Source organism: Giraffa tippelskirchi, chromosome X, assembly GCF_054371585.1.
Source record: "Giraffa tippelskirchi isolate mGirTip1 chromosome X, T2T-mGirTip1v1.2.pri, whole genome shotgun sequence".
NCBI classification, from domain to species: Eukaryota; Metazoa; Chordata; class Mammalia; order Artiodactyla; family Giraffidae; genus Giraffa; species Giraffa tippelskirchi.
Genome location: NC_137289.1, coordinates 93,052,069 through 93,075,520, shown reverse-complemented (window position 1 = coordinate 93,075,520; position 23,452 = coordinate 93,052,069). Strand labels below are relative to the sequence as shown.

The following is a 23,452-nucleotide window of genomic DNA, read 5'->3' as shown; positions in this document are numbered from 1 at the left end:
AGAGAATCCTGATGGACACTGTGCTGGGGGAGTGGGGAGAGGTATGGGCTGGCCATTGGTTTTGCCATCAGCTCCAGTTACTCTTGCAGCATCATGAGGTGCCCCAAACATGGGAAACAGGACAACAATTTCTCATCCATATGCATTGTCTAGGTCAGGAATTTGCAAAGGGCATAGTGGGGACAGCGTGCCTGTGCTCCATGAAAAAAAGCTGGGGTCTGTCAACAGCTAGGTGCTAGAATCTTCCAAAGGCTCATTCGCTCTTGCGTCTGATACCTGGACTAGAGGACACAGGCTAGGACTGGTGAGCAGGATGCCTGTGATGGCTTCTCCTTGGCCTCAGGGTGTGGGACTTCTTACCTGATGGCTTCGGCTTCCAAAGCCCATGTCCCAGCAAGTGAGGTGGAAGCTTTGTGGCCTTTTGTGGCCTAACCTTGGGAGTTATACAACATCACCTCAAGGACTTTCTCTTGGTTATGAGTTGCTCAGGCCAGCTCAGATTTAGCGGGAAGAGATAGAGACCATTCCATCCCCTCTGGACTGAACAAGCATCAGTGAAGCGGCAGCCAAGTTCTAAAGCTGGAGGAAACTACCCAGCAACACTGCCTCCTGCCTTTCGTTGGACACTTTGGAAGAGTACCCTGTGGTTAAAGGTCCCATGGGACACGGGAGTGTGTGCTTTTTGGATATGGGAGTGGGAACTTGTGGTTCGAAATTCCAGAGGCCAAGTCAGTGGCAGCAGGCACCTGGGTGGTGCCAGATGCAAGAGAGGCAATGTGTCTGGAGGCGCATGCTCAACGAAGCAGAGGCAGAGTATCACCCCTGTTGTAGGCCTGGTGGGGTGATTCTGCCTCCAGATTTTGCCCCTTTCCCAGGTCAGCATTTCCTGGGCAGGCAAGGTGGGGGAAAGGAAGTTATGATAGGAGCAGAAATTTGCTTCCAAAATGTTTTTCTTTGGCCTGGGGAATGAAGAACTATTTTGTTCAGTGTTGAACTCCCAGTGCTGAGCACAGTGCCTGGCCCATGGGGGCCTTGATTGGTATTTGATGGGAAGATGGGGGAGCGAGAGTGGCACAGGGTGTGTGAATGTATCATCTGCAAAGCCGTATCAAGTGTTTCTTTTTCTTCCAGTCAGCTTTCAATCACACTCACCATTGCAGTTAATCCCAAATCCAGTTTGCATGTCTTAGATTCCCTAGGATCTTCTAAATGACTCCAGAAACCACATCAGATTTTAACAAGTCTCACAAAATGTGGTGCTGTTTATGGCAGAGAGGTGCCACCACAGCTTTCACTTTCACTTTAAGGACTTGAGAAAGTAGGAGTTCAGGAACTGTGCCTCTTGCAGCTAACTTAGAATCTAACAGTTTGGGTATCTCCAAACTTGGGTCTGAGGAAAACTGGGTGAAATCTGTAATGGACATCCTCATTTCACTGAAAGGAAAATAATGGCTGTGGTAGGATACACCACATCCTGCCTAGACCTGTGGCTAGTCGAGATTAATTTTGTAAGAAAAGCAGGTCACTACAAGCTAGTTAGCTAGGGCTTGGGGCAATTTCATCTTGACAGTTCCAAACCAGTCAATACCCTTACCCTGCCCCCCACCCTCGCCCAGCCCCTTTGCTGTTTTCCATTTCTCCTGCCTCTGGACTTAAGCATCTGTCAAAGGAAATACAGGAAATGGTTTGAGTGGTTCCATGTAGCTGAACTTACTGTATGTCTCAAAGACACTGGGCTTGTAGCTAGACTTACTAACAGACTTGCTGTGGAAATGTTTAAAAAGCAATGCATCCTAAGTGCTAAGGATTTTGGCAGTGCATTTAGTCCATGCAGTGATAGCTAAGGTAGCACCCCCAGCCCCAGGCAGGGTGAACCTGGGAAGCCATCCTTTGGGCCAGTTTTGACCACACATGTGACAGTCACTTCTGCTGCACTCCCAGTGGCGGCCCTTCAGCCGGCCCTAGTCAGGAGCTGTGTCACACCTTCCCTTTAACTGGCCGCCTTATAAGCCTCATACACATTATGCAGAAGGCCCTCAAAGGCAGGTCTGTTGGCATTTTGCGTCTTTCTGTCAGATGGAGGGGGGAAGGTGATCTTCAAACTTGGTATCTCAGGTCACCTTCTGAAAAATGACTCATGCCCTCGTGCAGAAAGGGCCTCATTTCTCCACATCCTCCTGGCTTGGCCTTCTTGCTCCAATAAGCCATTAACAATAGGGCTGGGAGCACTCAGTGGTCATGAGAAACCAATAAAACAGAGAAGTAAATGGGCTTCTCATTTTTGGGTGAAACCCTGGGTTCTCACAGCTTCCCCTGAACTGGATCCAGGTCACATGCTCAGTGTTGTCATGAAACTGAAATCAGAGATGGGGAAAATCCAGATGTTTGTTCCCCATTAGAAAAGAAAGGGCACTTCTCTTTACCTCATTTCTAAATGATCTTGCTAAATGAACAAACACGCAAACAAAAAAAGTGCTATTTGATGGGAAAGCACTTTTTATAAGGAGCACCATTTTCCTCACCAGTGCTAGAAGCCTGAGGTTGTAGACAGAGTCATGGCTGCAGAACCACAGAATATTAGCTCATGTGGACGAAGGAAGGGAGCCAGAACTTTTGGCTCTGGGTGAGGGAAGCATAAGAATATTGTGGATAGACTTCAGCTTCATGTCCCTGGCAAGTTTGACTCATTAGAACAAAACAAAACAAAAAACTGTTGCCTTGTTTCTCCGGAGGTCTTGGTGACTTTGCAACCAAAACAAAAACAAGCCCAGCTGGAGGCAAGCTGCCTGGGCCTGGGGGTGGCCTCCCAACCCATTCAAGAGGGGGATATTTCATGCCAGACACAGCTGAGATTTATGTTGGCTGGACAGGCAGACACATCATTCATTTCCTTCCCCGAGTTTACAGAAACACACTCATTGATGCAGCCGATGTGGAGTAGCTCTGAGCACGAATCTGAATATATCCCGCCTCTGTCATCTCCGCAGGACAAGGTCATAAGCAGGATATTAGTGGAATGTGGAGGAAGGAAAACTGCAATGTTTGTGGTGCGTGTGTGTGTGTGTGTGTGTGTGTGTGAGAGAGAGACTAAAAACTGCAAAAACTCAGCTGTTGCACTGACATATACCTTTCTGGGCAAGTTGGATTTGTTTGTTTCTGGGTTCTTCCCCTAGCTTCCTTCCAGGCTGAAATCTGATAGCCAGGCCCTTACATCTTTGACTTCAAAACAGTTGCTCAAGTGCCTTTGCTCAGGTTACTATTCTCTGACCCCTTCAGAATCTTCATTTTAGCAGAGGGCCCAAGAGGGTTGTGTGCAGTTTATAGTTTGAGAAGCCCTGGTGGAGGCAGTGTAGAGTGCTTTGTTGTTCAGTCGCTCAGTTGTGTCTGACTCTGCCACCCCATGATCTGCAGCATGCTAGGCTTCCCTGTCCTTCACTGTCTCCCAGAGTTTGCTCAAACTCATGTCCCTTGAGTTGATGATGCCATCCAACCATTTCATCCTCTGTCATCCCCTTCTCCTCCTGCCCTCTGTCTTACCCATCATCAGGGTCTTTTCCAATGAGTTGGCTCTTCACATCAGGTGGCCAAAGTAGAGCACTTAATTCCCTGTTTTTAAACCCTTTGTTACCCCTTTTGAGAAATCTTGGCCCCCATCATCATCAACTATGTACTCTTTAGCTTTGCATTAGTGTGCTATCACTGCTATAACAAATTACCACAAACTCAGTGGTTTAAAACCACACAGTCTTATAGGTTTGTGAGTCAGAAGTCTGGTAAGCTCTACTGGCTTCCCTCTTTCAGGTTTCTCAATGCCAAAATCAAGATGTCTGTGGGGTTGGGCTCTGGTGGAGAAGCCATCACCAGGCTCATTCAGGTTGCTGGTAGAATTCACTTCCATATACTTGTAGGACTGAGGTCCTGTTTCCTTGCTGGCCATTGGCTGGGAATCAAGCTCACCTCCTAGAAGTACCCACATTTCCTGACTCTTGGCCTCTCCACCTTCAAAGCCAGCACCAGCAGGGCAAGCCCCTGTCATGCTCTGAACCTCTCCTGCTTCTTCCCTCACCACATCTTTCTGACTCTCTTGCCCGCCCTCCTTTGCCCACTTATCAAGGTCTATGTGTTTATACTGGGCCCACCTGGAAAACCTTAAGTCCATCCACGAAGACCCTTTTGCCAAGTAATGTAACATACTCAGCCTCCCGGGATTAGGATGTAGAAATCTTTGAGGGGAAGGGCAGTACTACCTCTCTGAAAAAAAAAAAAAAAAAAAAAAAGCTCTTCTCATTATTATAGTGACCTTAACATAAAAATATATATCTTTAACCATAAGAATGGAATGAAATATAACTCTGCCCAGAAATCATTATTCATTAGTTCTATAAAAATTATTTCAAAATAGGACCTTTGACTACTGCCCAGGTGTTTAACCTGCTTTCTTTTTCTTCACCACATACACATAGGTCTGTCTGTCTCCTCCTCTGGAAATGTGCTTCTCAAGTGGCTCGTGTTGGGTCTCATTCCTCTTTGAGTTTGACAGCACTCAGCGTGGTGCCTGGCACACACAGTAGGTGCTTAATGAATACAGGAGAAAAGCCACTCATAGTTTTATGCTCAAAAATGTGGTGATAAGCAGAGCTGGTGGTATTTGTTTGCTGGTGGGGATGGAGGTTTTGAGGAGGATGTGGTGCAAGAGCAAGTCCCCGCATATTTTAGGATCACCTGTGCCCATACTGCAGAGAAGGCAATGGCACCCCACTCCAGTACTCTTGCCTGGAGAATCCTATGGACGGAGGAGCCTGGTAGGCTGCAGCCCATGGGGTCGCTAAGAGTCGGACACGACTGAGCGACTTCACTTTCACTTTTCCCTTTCATGCATTGGAGAAGGAAATGGCAACCCACTCCAGTGTTCTTGCCTGGAGAATCCCAGGGTCGGAGGAGCCTGGTGCGCTGCTGTCTATGGGGTTGCACAGAGTTGGACACGACTGAGGTGACTTAGCAGCAGCAGTGCCCATACCAACCCTGGCTCAGAGCCCAGAACAAGGGCTCACCAGTTTGTCCATGGTCACCACCCAAATCTTGCTGGGAAACAATTGTTGGCTATCTTCTGGGTCAACTTGAAAAATCAGTCCTGTTCCACACAGACCCTCCCTGATTTCCCCAGAGGCTTTGGGGAAGAATGCAAATTCTTCCTGTCCATAACCATGCTTCTGGCCCCTTCTATTGGAATAAGAGATGTTTAACACCCCTGTTGCAGAGCTGCACCTTTTATTTGCCCTGAATTTGTAACCTTTCAGGGTTGATTCTTAATGTCTTACATTTCTGAAGTCACTTTATCTTATTTGTGGACTGTAGGCATATCTCTTTGTAGGCCGAGGAAAAATTTGCTTAATTTGCCTTCAGAAAGAAACCTTTCCCTTACTTTGCTCATTTTCATTGTCCCTCTTGGGGCTTACTTATATAAGTCAGTCTCTGTTGTGGTCCTTTAATGGACTGGAACTTGGGGGTACAGAGTCAACTGATAAAAAAGTGAAAGAAGGAAGAAAAGAGGCTGATATTCCCTGGTTTACACAGTATGCCAATATAACTCTAGGACAAAGAGCTAGCACCATCTACGTAGGCTCAGGGCGCCCTCTCGAAGAGGTCTTAAAAGCCCGGGCAAATAAGTAGACACAGTGGACACCTGTGCTCCGTGGAAGCAGCCTGAAAGGGAGAGAGGGAGAGAGCGAGAGAGTGAGCGAGAGTGAGAGAGAGAGAGAGAGCGAGAGAGAGAGAGAGAGAGAGAGAGAGAGAGAGAGAAAATGAGGAAAGACACTGGGACTAGTGCTCTGATGGAACAAAGGCGTTTATTTAACATATTGTGGGCATATATATACTCTCTTACAAGATAGCCCTTTTTAGCAGAGACAGGGATCAAAAATCTAACAAGTCATCTAGAAAGCCAGAGGCTAGAATTATTCTCTAGAGGGGGTTGTAAAAGTTACTTTACATATAGGAAGAGAAGAGTTGTAAATGGCTGCTGTTCACCATATGGAATTTCCATACGAATGAGATACACGAATTTCTATTATTCCCAAAAGCCAGCTTGCCAGCTCTCTGGCACCTGTATTGAGGTGCTGTTTAGGAACATAGAATTCATGCAAGAATGAAAACAGCACACAGGAAGCCTCCTGTTAAATGTATCCTGACAAGTCTCCTGTAGCTTCCTTGAGGTGAGATGGCAAGAACTTATGTGTTACAGGTGATGAGAATGCATTGTGGTTTGACAGTGCAGAGGTTAGGATAACAAAATAGGGGTTTTCCATTTTTATTGTTGTTTTAGTGGGAGAGCAAACAAAACTGACTTTCGGGAACTTGCCTTATGCCTGATGGTTTATAGCATCCTTCCGGAAGATGTTTATCATCTTGCTAGATTTGACTTTAGTAAGATTCTACAGAGAGAACCAAGAACTTAGAGCTTGTCACTTGATAAATAAGCATTTAATTTCTTTGTAAAACAGTCATTTCTCAAAATGGTCATCTACCACTTTTCCACTGAGTCATTATGAAATCTCCCTAGAGTTGTTATTGGACTAGCAATTAGTTAGCTGAAGAAATTATCATTATCTGCAAATGGAGACATTCTGTGCCCCCTTTTCCCCGCATAATTTATTAAAATGTGAAATAAAATTGGTCTATAGGGTCTCTCCTTTTTGTTTCCTCATCCACAGAAGGGCCCATTTAACTGAGCCGTTTCCATATTGATTACTGTGTTAAGTCACTTCAGTCATGTCTGACTCTTTGCGACCCTATGGACTCTACCCCACCAGGCTCTGTCCATGGGATTTTCCAGCCAAGAATATTGGAGTGGGTTGCCATGCCCTTCTCCAGATACAGGTTACTAAACATTCCTCAAATACCATGGGCGACTCTGTTTTAAAAGTCATCTTGGCCTTTGGAAACTTTAGAAATGTAAATAGTGCTTGGTAACTTCTCTGCCTCTACTTGTGTATATCTTAACTTCTCAGAAATTTTTGACTCATTGTTGGCATCTGTTACTACAGGTAGAATTTACGCCCACTGAGATTTAGAACTGTTGATACATACCTGTAATTGTGACTCAACTTTTATTTGGTTGTTGTCCATTGCCCCTCACTTGTAGAGCTGCCTCCCCCTAGAACAGTCAAGAGGAAGACAATAAAGATGGCTACATTTCACAAGCAGCCTATACTTTCTAGAACTTGTCATTCACCAACACGGAACTCCAGAAGTGCCCTCAGATTTCTGCCATCAGTCCACTTTTTAATATTAATTGTGCTGCTTATAATACTTGCACAGAACAGATTTCTTAAACCTCAAATGAATGTTTGATTTTTGCTAGTTCTTTTGAAATGATGGGGATGTTTGAGTTGGAAAGGCATGAGAAGAATAGTAAAGGAAGGTACTACTTGGGGGCAGAGAAAATAACAGAGATACTGGTTCTGGCTCCCTTTGCCCTGCCCATTACCTTCGCCTTTCTAAAGCTGGTAGGGCAAGTTACCGACTGCTTGGAACACAATGCAGTTGCCTGGCTGGGTAAGGACCACCAAGAACCCTTGATTGGTTTGTTAGGAAACTCCACTGTGTGATTTCTCTAGGCCAGCTTGCCGGGGTGAGGAGCCTGGAAAGTTTGTTTTACAGATGCTTTTTTAGTATTCTCTAAAAATTAATTTTGACCTGTTAGGATCTAGACTGGAGAAGGCAATGGCACCCCACTCCAGTACTCTTGCCTGGAAAATCCCGTGGATGAAGGAGCCTGGTAGGCTGCAGTCCATGGGGTCGCTAAGAGTCGGACACAACTGAGCGACTTCACTTTCACTTTTCACGCATTGGAGAAGGAAACGGCAACCCACTCCAGTGTTCTTGCCTGGAGAATCCCAGGGATGGGGGAGCCTGGTGGGCTGCCATCTATGGGGTCGCACAGAGTCGGACATGACTGGAGTGACTTAGCAGCAGCAGCAGGAGCAGGATCTAGACTACTTTAGGGTAATTAATCTGCCAAAAGGCACTCTGAGGAAAATTACAGTAAAAAATGCCAAAAGAAATTGTGTGCTGCATTGAGTTGATCTAACCCCCAGACATAACCAAGCCTTTTCCTTTGGGGATTGATTGGTCTACCTTTGGATTTATTCAGTTTCTTTTAACACATTATTGACTGGGGGATTTTTGCAGAAACTAACATCTATAATGTTAATACATCTCTGATCAATAATGTGTTAAAATATTACCTCTCAATATATCTTTGAAATTTTGGTGATACAGGAGGTTTGACTCTGAGCTCAAATCTGTAAAGACTGTGGTTAAAAGGGAAGTTTTCCTCCCTTATTTCAACTCCCTTTTTGCAACTAAATATCTGTCTTCTTGTTTGTTCCTAGGATGGGCCAGATTCTGCCAGAGGAAACCGAACAAAGCAGGAGAGTGCCTGGCTATTCAGGCTGTGGTACAGCTTTGACCATAAGTATCCTTTTTAAGGGGCTTCCCTGTATTTGTGAAACACTGATGATGAAATTCTCTTGTTGGGTTGTCAGTGAATGACTTCTGATGAGTAAGGAAAGATGTGTGCTTGCTACAGATGCACCCAGTCCTCTCTTGGGACACATGCAATGGCCATTCAATCACGGGTAGTCATAATGAGCATCTCTCTAGCCAAGAGGAACGTGCACATCATTAGGGTAGCCAGCCCATAGCCTGGTAGACTCACGTGGCTTTTCGGAGCTTTGTGTCCAAGGGAAATATGCCTGTGTAGGTAAATTATATAAAATTACACTTGAACCATGCTGTGGTCAAGAATGGAAGTGGAGGTTGGCCAGTTAATTCATGTGGGAAGGATTATTCCTATTGGCTGAACCAAATCTGGCCAAGTCTGATCCTGCCTTCATTGGACTACATGCAGGGCAGATTCTATTCTAGTAGATTATTTTGGCCCCAGGTGAGAATTAAAAACCAAAAAGTTACACCTTCATGGTTTCTTAAATTGACATAGTGATCAAAGGGGTAGGTAGCTTATATACGGTCTTTGCAGATTTTGAAAATGTTTATAATTTTGTATTGACATAAAGAATATATATAGTAAAGTATACAAATCATAAGTGCTCAGTGAGTTGTTACAAAATAGGTACACTCATCTATTACCAAACAGGTCACAAAACACAAAACTACCAGTTCCTCTCATGCCATTGGGACTTCCCTGTGGCTCAGTGGTAAATAACTTGCCTGCCAATGCAGGAGACGTGGGTTGGATCCCTGGGTGGAGAAGATCCCCAGGAGAAGGAAAGGGCAACCCATTCCAGTATTCTTGCCTGGAAAATCCCATGGACAGAGGAGCCTGGCAAGCTACAGTCCATGGGGTCACAAAGAGTCGGGCACAACTTAGCAACTAAACAACAACAGCAATGGCAAATCCATAGCTGACATCATACTTAGTGGTGAAAAGCTGAAAGCTTTTCCTCTCCGATCTGGAACAAGGCAAGGGTATGTACTCTTGCCACATCTATTCAAGACAGTAGTGGTAATTCTAACCAGAGCAGTTAAGCAAGAAAAAGAAATAAAATGCATACACATCAGAAAGGAAGAAGTAAAATTGTCTCTGCAGATGACATGATCTCATATATAGAAAACTCTAAAGATGCCATCAAGAAACTGTTCAAAGTTTTTAAAGTAAATCATTAAAGTTGCAGGAGATATTATCAGCATATAAAAATCAATTGCATTTCTATATACTAATAATGAACTATCCAAAAAAGAAATTAAGAAAACAATTCCATTACAGTAGCATCAAAAACAATAAAATGCTTAGCAATAAATTTAACCAAGGAGGTGAAGATCTATATACTGAAAATTAAAGAACATTGATGAAAACAATTGAAGAAGACACAAGTAAATGGAAAGATACCTGTGTTCATGAATTGGAAGAATTAATATTGTTAAAATGTCTGTACTACCCAAAGCAACCTCAGGTTCAGTACAATCTCTGCCAAAACTCTGATGGCATTTTTCACAGGAAAACCATCCTAAAATTTGTATGGAACCACAGAAGACCCTGAATAGCTAAAGCAATTTTGAGGGAAAAGAACAAAGCTGGAGGCATCACACTTCCTGATCTCAAATTACATTACAAAGGTATAGTAATCAAAAAAGTACAGCAATGACATAAAAATAGACACACACACATCAAGGGAACAGAATAAGAAGCCCAGAAAAAAACCCTTGCAAGAACAACAAGGCAAGGATACAAAATGGGAATAGGGCAGTCTCTTCAATAAATGGTATTGGGAAAACTGGATATCCACATGCGAAAGAATGAACCTGGGCTTCATCTTATACAACTCACAAAAATCAACTCAAAATGATTAAAAGACTTAAATGTAATACCTTAATCCATAACACTCCCGGATGAAAACAAAGAGGAAAGGCTCGTTGACCTTGATCTTGGCACTGATTTTTTTTGTCTTTGACATCAAAAGCACAGGCAGCAAAAACAAAAATAATAAACGCGGACTACATAAAACTAAAAAAATTCTGCACAAGAAAGGAAACCGTCAACAAAATGAAAGTTCTAGGATGAAAAAAATTTTTTCTGAGCTTAGAATTCTACACCCAAAACTATTAATCAAAAATAAAAAAAAAATGGTGTTTTTCAAACATGCAAGAATTCAGAAAGTTTAGCACCATGAAGCCTCTGTGAGAAGGGGGAGAAGTAACATAAGGATTAAACAAAACAAAATACAACTAAGGGGATAGCACTGAAGCAGCAGTGATTTGTTATAACCCAGAAGAAATAAAATCAAAAAAATTTTAAAAGAGTTTGTTTTTTTTTTTTTTGCAGGACACTCAAGTGTTCTCTTCTGACAGAGTTTAAATGACATTGTATTACACGCTGCTTGGTTACAGTGAATAATATTCATAAATTGCATTATTATAAGTGCTGCTTATTGGTCATTAACATTAGGCTCAATCCATAGACAAAGCAGAGATTTGCTTATTAGTTACAGAACGCAAATGTTAAATATCTAAAGTATAAAATGAATTATAATAAAAATTAGGGAAAAAAATTGAAAAGAGACAGAAATGTAAATGCGTTTAACTTACCATCCTTCTTAAAAGCTTCTGACTACAGTGCATAAATCAGGAAATAGGCAAAAAATGTATTCTGTAAAGTTGTAATGGTAAATTGCCAGAAAGACTGGGTGGGAGAGAGGTTTGATATTTCATTTTTGCCCTTCCAACAACGTGAATATTTAAAATCTGTCTGTAGATATTTTTCCTCTTTTAAGAAAACCTGTTAGGGGGCCTTGTATGTTTGGGAAGAGACAGCTTGTCTTTGAACTACCCGAGACAGGGAAGTGAAAGGCAGCCTCCAGCTTCTTTGGGACTCCTGTATTAGTCATTCTGCTAATCTAGCCAATGTCAGCTTCTGAGGTGAAGACACAAAAATACTGATAGGCCTAAAGGGGCTCTTTCTAGGAATGAGGAGAGCAGGCAGAGGGAGCTTGTTCTGTTTATAAAGAGTCCCAGCAGAGCCCACACATCTTCCTTTGGTGAGTAATTCCCAGCCAGAAGTTTACCCCAGGGTCACTCTTCCATCTCTTCCGGTAGAGCAATGTTTTCTCTCTCACGCTGCTCTGAATGAAGACAGGAAGTGCTGGTGCTCGGAGCAGTCATGTTCTTGAGTACAGCTGTGACTCCCCATCTGCCTTTAAAGTCTCTTGGCCATTCCTGCATCTGAGGTGATCCTGTTGGTCTCCACCTTTTCTCATTGCTTGCACTGGGGGTATAAAAAATGATCCTACCTCCATCATAAAGTGATATACGCTTCACGGTGCTTCCAACACAGGACTATGCATTTGGCAGCACATATATCCATAGATTGGTAAACCCTGGGCCAATTTCCACAGAGCAGTTGACCTTCGTGTTAGAGCAGGGGGCTCAATCGAGGGCAAGTTTTCTCCTCGGGGAACATTGGGCAATGTCAGGCGACTTTTTGTAGTCACACCTGAGGGAGGGGTTGGGGGTGCTCCTGGCATCTAGTGAGTAGAGGCCAGAGATGCTGCTGGTCATCCTACAATGCAGGACAGTCCCCACAGCAAAGGTGATCTGGCCCATGATGCCAGTAATATCAAGGTGGAGAAACTGTTGAGAGAGTCTGGGAGAGAGGCAACAAGTAGAGGGAAGAATAGTCCAGTATGGGAAGGTGGGAGATTGAGGTCTGAGTGACCTTCGTGAAGCCATTTTGCCTTGTCCTCTAAGTTCCTGTCCACCTCGAACATTTCCACTGTGTGACTTCTGAGCAAAGGGGACACAGGTGCTATAACATCTCCATTCCAGCTACACGATTTCCTGTTTCCAAAACATGAGCTGGTTGTGTGTCAAAAGCTGGAAGGCTGATCAAAACCAAAGTTCTCATTCACCATAACAAAGAAGAGAGAAAGGCATTTTAATCAAGTATACTTTTTAACTGAAAATGGGGAACTGGCAACCTGAAAGTTAGCAGTTAACGCTTAAGTATGATGGGGTATAGTTTATTCTTAGATTCAGATATTTGCAGACTACAAGTACCATACTTTCTGTATTGTACTGGTAAAAGGGGGGAAAGGGGGGTAGAATGCCAGATGCTTTATTTCTTGGGATTTCTAAACACATTTTGTTAGGTGTGTGTTTTCTTTGCAGGCAGTTTTCCTTAATTCTCTTTTTAAAAGTTACTTGAAGCCCATCCTCACGCACAGTGGCCCCCCATTAACCACCACTCTCCCAGCCTGGTGTGGCTTGCTCGCTCAGTGTCTAACCAGTCCCCAGGTATATGAGGTAAGTACAGCATGGCCGAGTTGCCATGGTAATACTGCAGTTCTGCCACGGCCTTTGCCTTCAGTTGCCACCAAACATGGCAGAGAATGGCATCAATGTCTCCTTCACCTAAAGACAGTGGAGCGTTCCAGCTTCCCCGGCCCCTCCTCATATAAAAATGAGATTCCTGTGCCACCTCTGATAAACTGTTTTTTTTAAATTACAAAAAAAAAATGGGTTGGATGCCAAGAGCACCATTTCCCTATGGTTTTGTAAAGTGATTTTTAATGCTTGTGGTGAGTTTTTAATGGAATATGAGCCTAGATAATAATGCTAATTATCTTTTATGTTAGAAGGATACAGACCAATAGATTAAAAAGTTAGCTTTATGATTTCCCATCCCATTTTATTTAATAAATCTTTTATTTGAGTGTGGAATACTTTGCTCAGTTTGGACCTCTGTGTAAAGTGACAGCGTGGGTCATTTGGATGTGTTCTCTCATCAGAAACAAAGAGCAGTGACTTGGTGTCCTGATCTCTTCTGCTGAAGAAGCTCTGACTGATCACACTGATTTTGTTTCACTGGGCTTCCTTGTGTCTTGGCCTTCCAACTCGAGTGTCTTTTAAGCAATTTCTAAAGCCTTCTTTCTTTCTTAGTTTTTACAAGGGTCACTTTTCATGTCTCTGTAATAGTAAAATAACACACACTATTAAAACTTTATATACATCTTATCTAATTGGAAACTTACCAGCTATTGCCTCGCACCTCAGAGTAAACTCCATAATCTTCCAGGCACTTAAATTGAAAGTGCTCCCCTCACCACTTCAAGATTCTGCCCAAGGTTTGCTTCCTGGGGTCATGTTTGGGCTGTGGACTCCCCACAGCCAACCCAAGACTTGTTCTGCAGGCTAGAACCACCCTCCATACTGCCTCTACTGCCTGGGTCCTGACTGGGGTCTCAGCTCCGGACATGGAGAGGCCTGCTGCTGAGAAAGTGAGAGCAGAAAGTCTTTGGAATTTTAACTGAGGAAGTCAGAGGTGACAGAGTGGAGTGGAGTACCGGCTGAGGGCCTCAGATGAGCCATTCTCTTGACTGTTTGTCACACTGTTGGGTAGCCCTGTAGGACATTTTATACTTCACCAAGGTTCTTTGGGAGATATGGATGGTGTTCATTGTTCCTTATTTGCACTCACTCTAAACAAAATTTAGGTTTGAGAACCACCTAGAAAACAGTGTTTTTCCACTTAATGAAAATGTGCATGTGTGGTAAGTTGCTTCAGTTTTGTCCGACTATTTGTGACCCCATGGACTGTAGCCCACCAGGCTCACCAGAATACCATGGACTCTCCAGGCAAGAATGCTGGAGTGGGTTGCCATGCTCTCCGCCAGGGGATCTTCCTGATCCAGGGATCGAACCCATGTCTCTTTCGTCTCGTGCGTTAGCAAGTAGGTTCTTTACCACTGGTGCCACCTGTGGCTATTTAAATGCGCACATTCCCACAACACTCTTGCTTGCAGGTGTCTGCAGGGTTATTTCGTCACATTTCCAGAGCAGCCCTCACTGGAAAGCTAGTTACATAATTACCCAAACCTCAGCTGAACAAAAATTTGTTGATCCTGTCATCTGGAATTAGAGGGGGTGGGATGGTTTTATCATCTGCATAGAACATTCCTTAAGCATCAATCTGGAAATCCTTCTCCACTGGGTTTTACTGCATCCCTGTTGCTGAGTGACCGTTCCTAGGGTACTGTTTGTCTGGGCTTGTGGGTTTCATTGTGGAATGGGTCACCATCCAGTCTTGTTTCCTCCTGTTGGTGAACTTTGGCCCTGCTTCCCACTGTGAGGGGTCAGAGTGGGCCATCCCGGGGCTCCCATTGAGGAGCTCTGTGCTGCTGAGGGGGTGGTTTGGCTCCATTTGTGGAATTCCCTGTGCATGCAGTTGTTCTGTCTGTATTCCTCTCTGTCCCCATGTGGCTCCAAACCTCAAAACAGCAAAATATGTGCCAGGAGAGTCTCCTCCTGAACACTGGGAGCTAAGGAGCCCTGGGACAGAGATTTTGACAGAGATAAACAAAAACATTACTTAGCACGTGGATGAATGGGAGAAATGGAGTGTGCTAAAACAGGGAACATGATGCCATCTGTTGTTAAGAAAACATCACGGAGCAGATGGGGTTTCAGGACTTTCGGAACAACTAATCGAGGGGGAATGGGGCAGGTTAGAGTGAGCTTTAGAATTACACTCTGCCTGACTAGAGGATTTTTATTGAACTGCACATTTGTACCCTGCCTCATTCCAGTGAGGATTGGAAGCAGAAGGCAAGAGGACTCGTGTGCTTGCCTGTTAAAAGCCCTGGTTAAGTGGAGTGATGCTGTGGAGAGTGGAGAACCTAACGTCACCAAGAAACAATGCAGAAAACAAGCATGTGCTTGTCACCAGTACATGCCCAGAGATGGGCCAGGATAGGAGAGGTGAGGCAGGCAGAACCCAAGGGTCTTCCCTGGGTCAGTGCATTTAACAGGCATCTCCTATGAGGTCCTGGTGGTAAAGAATCTGCTTGCAATGCAGGAGACGTGGGTCCAATCCCTGGGTTGGGAAGATCCCCTGGAGAAGGGAATGGCAACCAACTCCAGTATTCTTGTCTGGAGAATCCCATGGACGGAGGAACCTGGTGGACTATAGTCCATTGAGTCACAGAGTGGCATGCTCAGTTGTGTCCAACTCTTTGTGTCCCCATGGACTGTAGCCTGCCAGACTCCTCTGTCCATGAAGTTTTACAGGCAAGAATACTGGAGTGGGTAGCCATTCCCTTCTCCATGGGATCTTCCCAACTCAGGTCTCCTGCGTTGCAGGCAAATTCTTTACCTCTTAGCCACCAGGGAATCTATCGAGTCACAGAGAATCAGACACAACTGAGTGACTAACACTTTTCACTTTCCTATGAGGTCAGCAGCTCAAGGAAGGGTGCCAGGAAGAGGAGGGAGGTCAGTACTGTTTGGTGGTTACTCACATAGATGAGGATCCCAGGCCTAAACATGGGAGTGTGACTGAACCTCGGGCTGAGTGGGGACCACGTGGCTGTCAGGGAGGCAGATTCAGCATCCTACACCAAGGAGACCCTCTCAGGTAGAAGCCAAAGGATTTCCAATGTGCTTTGAACGTAGGTCAGAAATAGGAAAGAAAGAACCATTTACCTGGAGCAGCTTGGAACCATGTGTTTGCCATTTGAGGAAGATGTTCCCAGTATTTGACAGCTTTGCAGGGGGGTTGGGGGATGGGCGGCAGTGCACCACCCCTCACTTTGCTTGTAAAACCATCCAGAGTGTGAAAGGTTGTGTCTGACCCCACGCAGCTTCCTGACGCTCTCCCTGTATGTAGTCTTGTAGTTTCAAGTGGCTGCCACTTGGCTGCTTTACTCAGCCTTGTCTGTTGTGTTACCACCACTGCTTAGCATGAGATGCTTGCCAGTCCTGTTCCCCAACCGGGTAATTTTTCACATCCTTTTTGTGGGGAGAACCTGTCTAGTGGCAGCATAAATCCTGACTCTGTTTCTAAGCAGCTGGACAACCTCGGGCAGATCCCATGGGGTCTCTCCAGTTTTCTTCTCTGTGACCTGAGTGTGTGCACTCTTCACAGGGAAGGGGCAGGGATAAAATGAGAGCTTCTGTGACTTTTGTGACTGGCGGACAATAGATGCTCAAGAAAACGTCCCCTCCCTCTCAGTCCCTCACTTCGTCTACCTGAGGGCTTCCTTCCCATCAGGATGTTTCTGTGGGGATGGGAAGGAAATCCTAATTATGGCTCATCCTCTTCCTCAATTGCTTAGTAGGACAAAGAGCAGTTCAAATGTAAATCAGATGGGTTTAGGATGGTTTGTGTAGAGCAGGAGCCCACCCCACCTCCCAGAATACTTTCCCAGAAAAGAGAAGACCCAAAATCTAATTTGCAGGTTCACCCGAGGACCTTACCCATTCGTTTCTTGTTGTGTTGAAAGTGAAAGCGTTGGTCGCTCAGTCATGTCTGACTCTTTTACGACCCCATGGACTGTAGCCTGCTAGCCTCCTCTGTCCGTGTGATTCTCCAGGCAAGAATACTGGAGCGAGTTGCCATTCCCTTCTCCAGGGGATTTTCCCGCCTAGGGATCAAACTCGCATCTCCTGCATTGCAGGAGAATTCTTCACCACTGAGCCACAAGAGAGGCTGAAAATCCAGGCTAATCACCCTTTCTTCCCTTCTGTTACTTTTTGTCCCTATGCTATCAGGCACTTAAAATCAGAACTGCTCACTGATCTTCAAAGTCCTGGTTCAGCAATAGTCTTACATTGACTAGCACTCTAGAGTTTACACCCAGTTATCACCCTAGGGGCTCAAGGCAGGCCAGTTTTATGATCCCCATTTTCAGATAAGGAGCTGGGGCTGGCTTTGGCCTGGGAAGATATTGATCTCCTATTTGTGGTTGATGTGGTTGATGATGTTGCTGTTGTTTGCTACACTTTTCAGAACCAAGAGCCACTGAGAGAGGAAGACTCTGATTTCATTCTGACCGAGGGCGACCTCACCGTGACCTTCGGGGATAACGCAGTGACTGCAAACGGCTCCTCAGGCTCCCACACGGCCTCTATGAGCCTTGAGGGTGGTCGGAGAATGAAGAGCAGCTCTGACGAGGTGCTGGAACGAGACCTGGGAATGGGAGACCAAAAGGTTTCCAGCCGGGGCACCCGCCTGGTGTTCCCCCTGGAGGATAATGTGCGCCTTCCTGCCCAGAGCCCTGAGTGATGGGGTGGGGGAGGACCCACCGGCGGGGTGAGGATGGCTGCGAGCCCCAGCATTGTTGAGGTGGGGCCTTGACTGAATGGAACTAACACTTCTGTTTTATTGGGGTCTGAAGATATCTTAACATTTAAAATTTCAGCCAAGATGTGGCTGGTGGGGTGAAAGTGTCTCTAAATCAAGGCAAATGCAGACCTATTCCCACTTTTTTCACACTGTAGTGCGCTGTTCAGAGTTAAACAAATAGCATGCTTTAACGCTGTCTTCATTCATTCACCTGCAGATCTGAACAAGGTGTGGCAGGTGCTGGGGGTTCCTCCCAGGAGAGGCTTCGTATCCAGACACAGCGGTGTAGGTTTTATTGGCTGTAGGCATACAAGGGGAGAACAGGCTAAGATTGTAAAGGATGGCAGTTGCTATTGGACCTCCAAGGACTGTGAGAAACTGGTGTTAAATGGACAGAAAACATGAGAAAGCAATTTGACTGGAGGCTCCAGCAACGAGGTTATGTGGCTGCACCCTCCTATCAGGTTCCTGCCCCTTTTTGACTCCCTGTGTGTTTTCTAGACTGAAGACTGGAAAATATGCCCATGAACATTTCAACATGGAGGAATGAATTCCAATTCCTTCTCTGGAAATCTCCATAAGGAAGAAGTTACTGGAATGTTTGAAACCAAAGGCAAAATAGTGTTATACTGTTGTTTTTAACTAATCTGAGGATAGGAGAAACTGTTTAGAAACTGATGGTGATATCACTGCAAATATCTGTAAGTTCTCAAGGTATTCATATGAGCTGACTGCCTGGGAAATAATGAATAGGATTGGGTTCTACTGTGGCTTTAGAAATAACACCACAATTTGTGGGATGCAGTCTTATCTATGAAAGAGAAAGCAGCAAGAAGCCTAAGAGGCAACAGGCTAGTATTCAGAGGGAAGAAATCTCACTGCAAACAAAATTAACTGCAAAGAAAATACAAGATAGTATTCTAAAGACTGAGTAGAATTCCAAATTTTGAGTTCATAAATGCATGAGATTTCAGTGGCCACATGAGGAATCAGAGGTGAGTCAATGGAAAGTTAAGCATTATTCAACCTGGTGGAAGGTTGGAAGGTCCTGTCGACTATAGTAGACAGCTTGAGCGTCCGGATGTCTTGACATTGAATGCCATGTAGAGAAGGGCCATTTTCATGGTATCTGGGGAGCCCTGTACCAACTTAATGTGTACGTGTGGTTTAAAATTTAGGTTTTTATCAAGAGTTTGGGTTCTTTATGGATGAGCTGTTTCACCTGCCCACACCTGTAGTAGTGAAATACTGAGAGAACTCTTAGAAACTATGCTAGCAATTCTTCCTATGCTTATTGATAGCCTATTTGAAAACTCAATGTCTAAAAAAAATGCTTTCATGAAATGTGGGCATTTTTCTTATTATGGCAGACAAAATAGTGGTCCAGCTCAGTCTAGGACACAATGAAATCAATCATTTAATCTTTTTAGCTGACATAATTTTTAAATAAGACATTGCTTGACACTTTGTTTTTGAATTGATAAATTGTGCAAACCAGGAAAAATTTATTATTAGGCTGAGTCATATGAAATTGCTGATTTTCAACCATTTAAGAAAACAGAAATGGCAGTTTCATATGATTCAACGTAATATAAATGAATCATTTTTATTCCCTTCTTTCCTTTGTATCTAAAGTCCATTTTGATTTTATGGTCCTCCATGGGCTTTGTACTCTCCACTGCAAACATTTTATTCTAACCTGCTTAAATACTAGTAAATGGAGATTTGCTGAGACCAAAACTTAGCTAGATTTGTAGTTATTTGGTAAGATTTTTCATTCAGTGAATCATTAAGTCACTAATTTTTGTTTGCAAGATGTGGAGATTAATCCTGACTTTACCAGGGGTCCTGGGAAGTGAGTTCACTCATCAAAAAACTTCCACCTCTCAGAAGTATCCTGCTTGTGCTGAGTGACAAAAAAGTAATGTGCCACAAAGGCTGAAACCTCTTCACTCAAGGCCGAGTATTTGCTGCCAGTCCGGCAGAAATCAGATCGAAACTGCTAAGTGATGGTGCAGCTATCTAAAGAAAGCCCCCCCCCCCAAGAGAGAGTAATCCCAAGTCATCTTAGAAACATGTTTGTTCTGGGTTGGGGGTGGCATTTCAGTAGTCAAAAGCTCTAGAGCACAGGTTCTCATGCCTGGCTGCACATTAAGATTACTTGGCCAGTTTTTACAAATACTGAAGCCCGGGCCCTACCCTCAGAGATTCAGATTCAGTAGGTTGGTGCCTGGCTGCCATGTTTTGTTGTGGATCCACAAGGATTCTAATGTGCAGCTAGGGCTGAGAGCCTCTAGTCTAGAACTTGCAGTAGACCCTATTTGGAACCTTAAAGAAATGGTCTAGCAAAGAGCATTTTAAGTTGTTAGTCATGTGGAACAAACGGTGTTGATCAGCAGTACAGAGAGGGTAGTTGTGAGAGTTTCATGCTAATAATCTTTGCAGAAGTCAAGAACATACTTTATAAAGTACAACTGAAAAGGTCACTTTTGAAAACCTTAGAGCATGAGAAGGAGAGATGGGTGACTTGAGTGTATGTATGGGGGGGATTAAAAATTGTCATCTTTGCTCCCATTTGTTGGGGGGAAAGGGGGTTTTGTCTTGACTGCTGACTAGTCAAATGTGATGGTTTCTGAGATGCTATCTTTGCAGTTTAACCTGATATTATTTTAATAGTCCTTTTCACATTCAAGTGAACTTTCTCTTCACATTTTGCTTATACTCATACCTGCATCCACGCTGGACTCCTCAAAATAAGAATGGGCCCATTCATTGCCAGAGCAGAGTAACCATATTACTTGAAAAGTTGTGATCAATCTGCTGTCTCATGTGGCAGTGGTGTCAGTAGCAGGTAATTAAGGAGATGTAAACTTTTGTATAGCACCAACAGAGGAAAGACAAAACCACCTGCAATTCCTTTTCATACTCTTTTTGAGGACTACAAGGAGAACTGAACTAAAGAAGGAAATTTGTAATTTAAAGAAGGCTGTATTTCTTCCTAGGAAACAGGCATAGGAAGGGCATATGTGATTAAATTGACTCTGACCATCAGGGTACTTATTGGAGTGACCAGACAAACAAGCACTGATGCCCTGCAGCCAAAAATCACACTGTGACATCAAATGTTTCATCAAGTAAACAGCAAGGAGCTCTTTAGGCTGTGTTCTGAAAATGTCCTCCATGGTTCAGTCAACAAATATCTCTGTAGAAAACCTGAAAAAATGTTCTCTCAGCTATCCATGAACATTTCAGTCTAGGGCAAACAAGTAATGTTTGTTTCAAAAACAGAAGTCTGTTTCACACACACATGCCCAAGCCCCGTCATAGCTCCCCCTTTCTTTGTTTGCAGCGGAAGTTAATGTTTTCATGTCAGCTATCTAATGTGAACAAAATGATTTCTAAATGTAGAAACACTGCTGATGCACTTAGGTGAAATTGCTGGCAGGGCAAACAAGCAACTCATTGGGGGGGGGGTCATCCTCTTGGAAACCTACCTTGGTACCCATTGTGAGCTCTAAGAGGTGGATCAGAAAGCTGATTTTCCCATCTGCTATAAGATGCAATCTGGACTGAGGGCATCAGGAAAGTCAGCTTGCTGATTCAGTAAGTATATGACTTCTTATTCTGCTTCAGAAATGGGGCACTTGACAGGTTTCATGCTTGCTTTTTGATCTTGCTTCTGTAGATGAGTTAGTGAAGGAGATAGTATGTCAAATACTGTCATTGAATTCTGATCCCTTCTGTGTTTTTAACTGAGAATCTGACTCACCAGTGTCAATTGCTGCATTCTGATACAGGTACAGTAAATTGAGGGCATTTTGTGACCAAGACTTACAGTTTAGAAACAACCCACCTGAACACTGCTTTCACCATGTGGATGCCTGAAAAGACCTCCCCTCTTTCTAAAACCTAATAAGAACAATCTACAGAAAAGTATTCTGGAAACCAATGCTAGTGTCTAATGAGGAAAAGCAAGTAGGCACTTTGACTGTCTTTTCAAAACAAGACCTAGAAATAAACCATTTTTCTTCCAGTTCCAAGTTTCATAAGCATAGTTTCTGTAAATTAACAAACCCATCTTATCAGCCAGTGCTAGCAGAAGTTGGAAAGAGCAAAACCAAAGTTTTTGATGTTTTATTTTTGTAAGCAGGGTATACTCTAACCACGGCCCACATGGCACACATAGGCAGCCAGTTTTCTGCTACATGAGCCAGGGAGAAAACGACAAGGAGGGCTGCCTGTTCTGCTGCCCTTTGAAAAGGTCTGCAACAGACACAAGAGCACTTAGGAGAGGTCACGTTCTTACCCTGACGGCCACCTTTTCGAAAAGCTTCACAGAACTGCCAAGTGTCATGGTCAGCTTGACTCTTGGCCAGTGGAAAATTATCTGGGTGGGCCTGTATGTGTTGGAGGAACTCAGATAGAAAAGGACTTGGAAACATCATGAAGAACTCTACATCTGCTGTCTAAAGCACTTCAAACAAGTTAAGATCCCAGTGTCAGTGGGTGAGTGTCTTAACTGCATGGACATTTGGGGGTCGACTTAAGTTGTGCTATTCCAGCTGTGAGCTTTGGGGAAGCAATGGGGTGGTTTTTCAGTCATGTGGGTGTTAAGTCTATGGGTTTGGAATCTGTCACTGAAATCACTCATTCAAGAGTATGACTTCATAGTAGGGTCACTTAGATTTGTTTTTTACATAAAATACATCTGGTATTTCTTAGGAAGTTTTACTATGTCCATTAAAATGATTAAATGGGGAGGCCACCAAGATTCATTTAATACCGAAAAGCAGTTTTTTAAATAGACTAGGATGAATTTAATAGGGGCTGATGTGACCTTCAGGGGAATTTTTTATAGAGAGCCTCCATACTGTAATTGGGGAAATTTTTGTCTTTTACTTCCATTCAATAGTAGCAAACTGGTGGTTTTATAAAATTAACATAGTGTGTTATATAAACATGTTATATAAAATAATATTAAAACATGTCTAACTGTGAAAACGTGAAGACTTGGAGTTATCAGCAACCTTTATGTGCAATAAAGAAAACTGGAGTTAGGCCCCTAACGTGTTCCCTCTCCCTAGCATTTTACTTAATGTTTGCCTTTGTGTATATATTTAGATTGATATTGTAAAGCTAGCTACATGTTTTCCTGCCCTTTACTGATATTTAACACATTTTTCTCAAGCTTTTTTCTTTTCTTTCCTTTTTTTTTTAACAAAAATCAAAATAAAAAGATTAACTGGCTGAGCTCATCTCGTTTCATACTTTTAAAAGTATTGTCCTTTAGTAGAAGAATGCAGTATGGGCCTGTTCTTAGTCTGTTTCTTTCCCACACAGAGAGGTTCTGTTCTCGGTGGAAGCTATTCCTCTCCAACTTCATTTAAAACATAAATGGACAAATTACAGTGGCCCCTGGATCAAATCCAGTCTACTGCTTGTTTTTGTAAATAAAGTTTTATTGGCATACACTCTACTCAATCATTTTGTCTGTGACTGCTTTCACGCAGAGCTGAGTTGTAAGGGCACTGAACAACTAGCGTTCATAAAGCCTGAGCTATTTACTATCAGAGTCTTCTCAGAAAAGGCTTTTCCTGACTGCTAATTTAGATGATTGAAAAATTTTAAAGATTGGATCTAAAAAATCACAGCAACACTTTTAGACTTTAAAAATGGGCCTTTGAGTTAAAATAAACATTTGAAACCTGTGACTTCTCCCAGCCTGCAAACACCTTTAACAGGCTTTGAGTGTTGGCGAATTGCTAAGATTCTTGAGCTTCCTACAGTTTCTCGCATAGTCCTTGTATTCCTCTA

At 43.6% G+C, this 23,452-nt stretch overlaps 1 protein-coding gene across 4 annotated transcripts in view; it reads left to right on the top strand.

Annotated features, from left to right (window-relative positions):
* Positions 1–22,885, top strand: part of SLC9A7 (solute carrier family 9 member A7) — a 164,213-nt gene extending 141,328 nt beyond the window's left edge. For 2 of the 4 annotated variants that reach the window (XM_081567090.1, XM_081567089.1), the window contains 3 exons: positions 8,394–8,476; positions 12,714–12,819; positions 17,303–17,829. In XM_081567090.1, coding sequence (XP_081423216.1) covers positions 8,394–8,476; positions 12,714–12,819; positions 17,303–17,578 — 465 coding nt within the window. In that variant the 3' untranslated portion in view covers positions 17,579–17,829. Of the gene's footprint in view, positions 1–8,393; positions 8,477–12,713; positions 12,820–17,302 lie in introns of all 4 variants that reach the window. The other 2 variants (XM_081567091.1, XM_081567092.1) reach the window with 2 other exon arrangements.
* Positions 22,886–23,452: the final 567 nt, after the last annotated feature.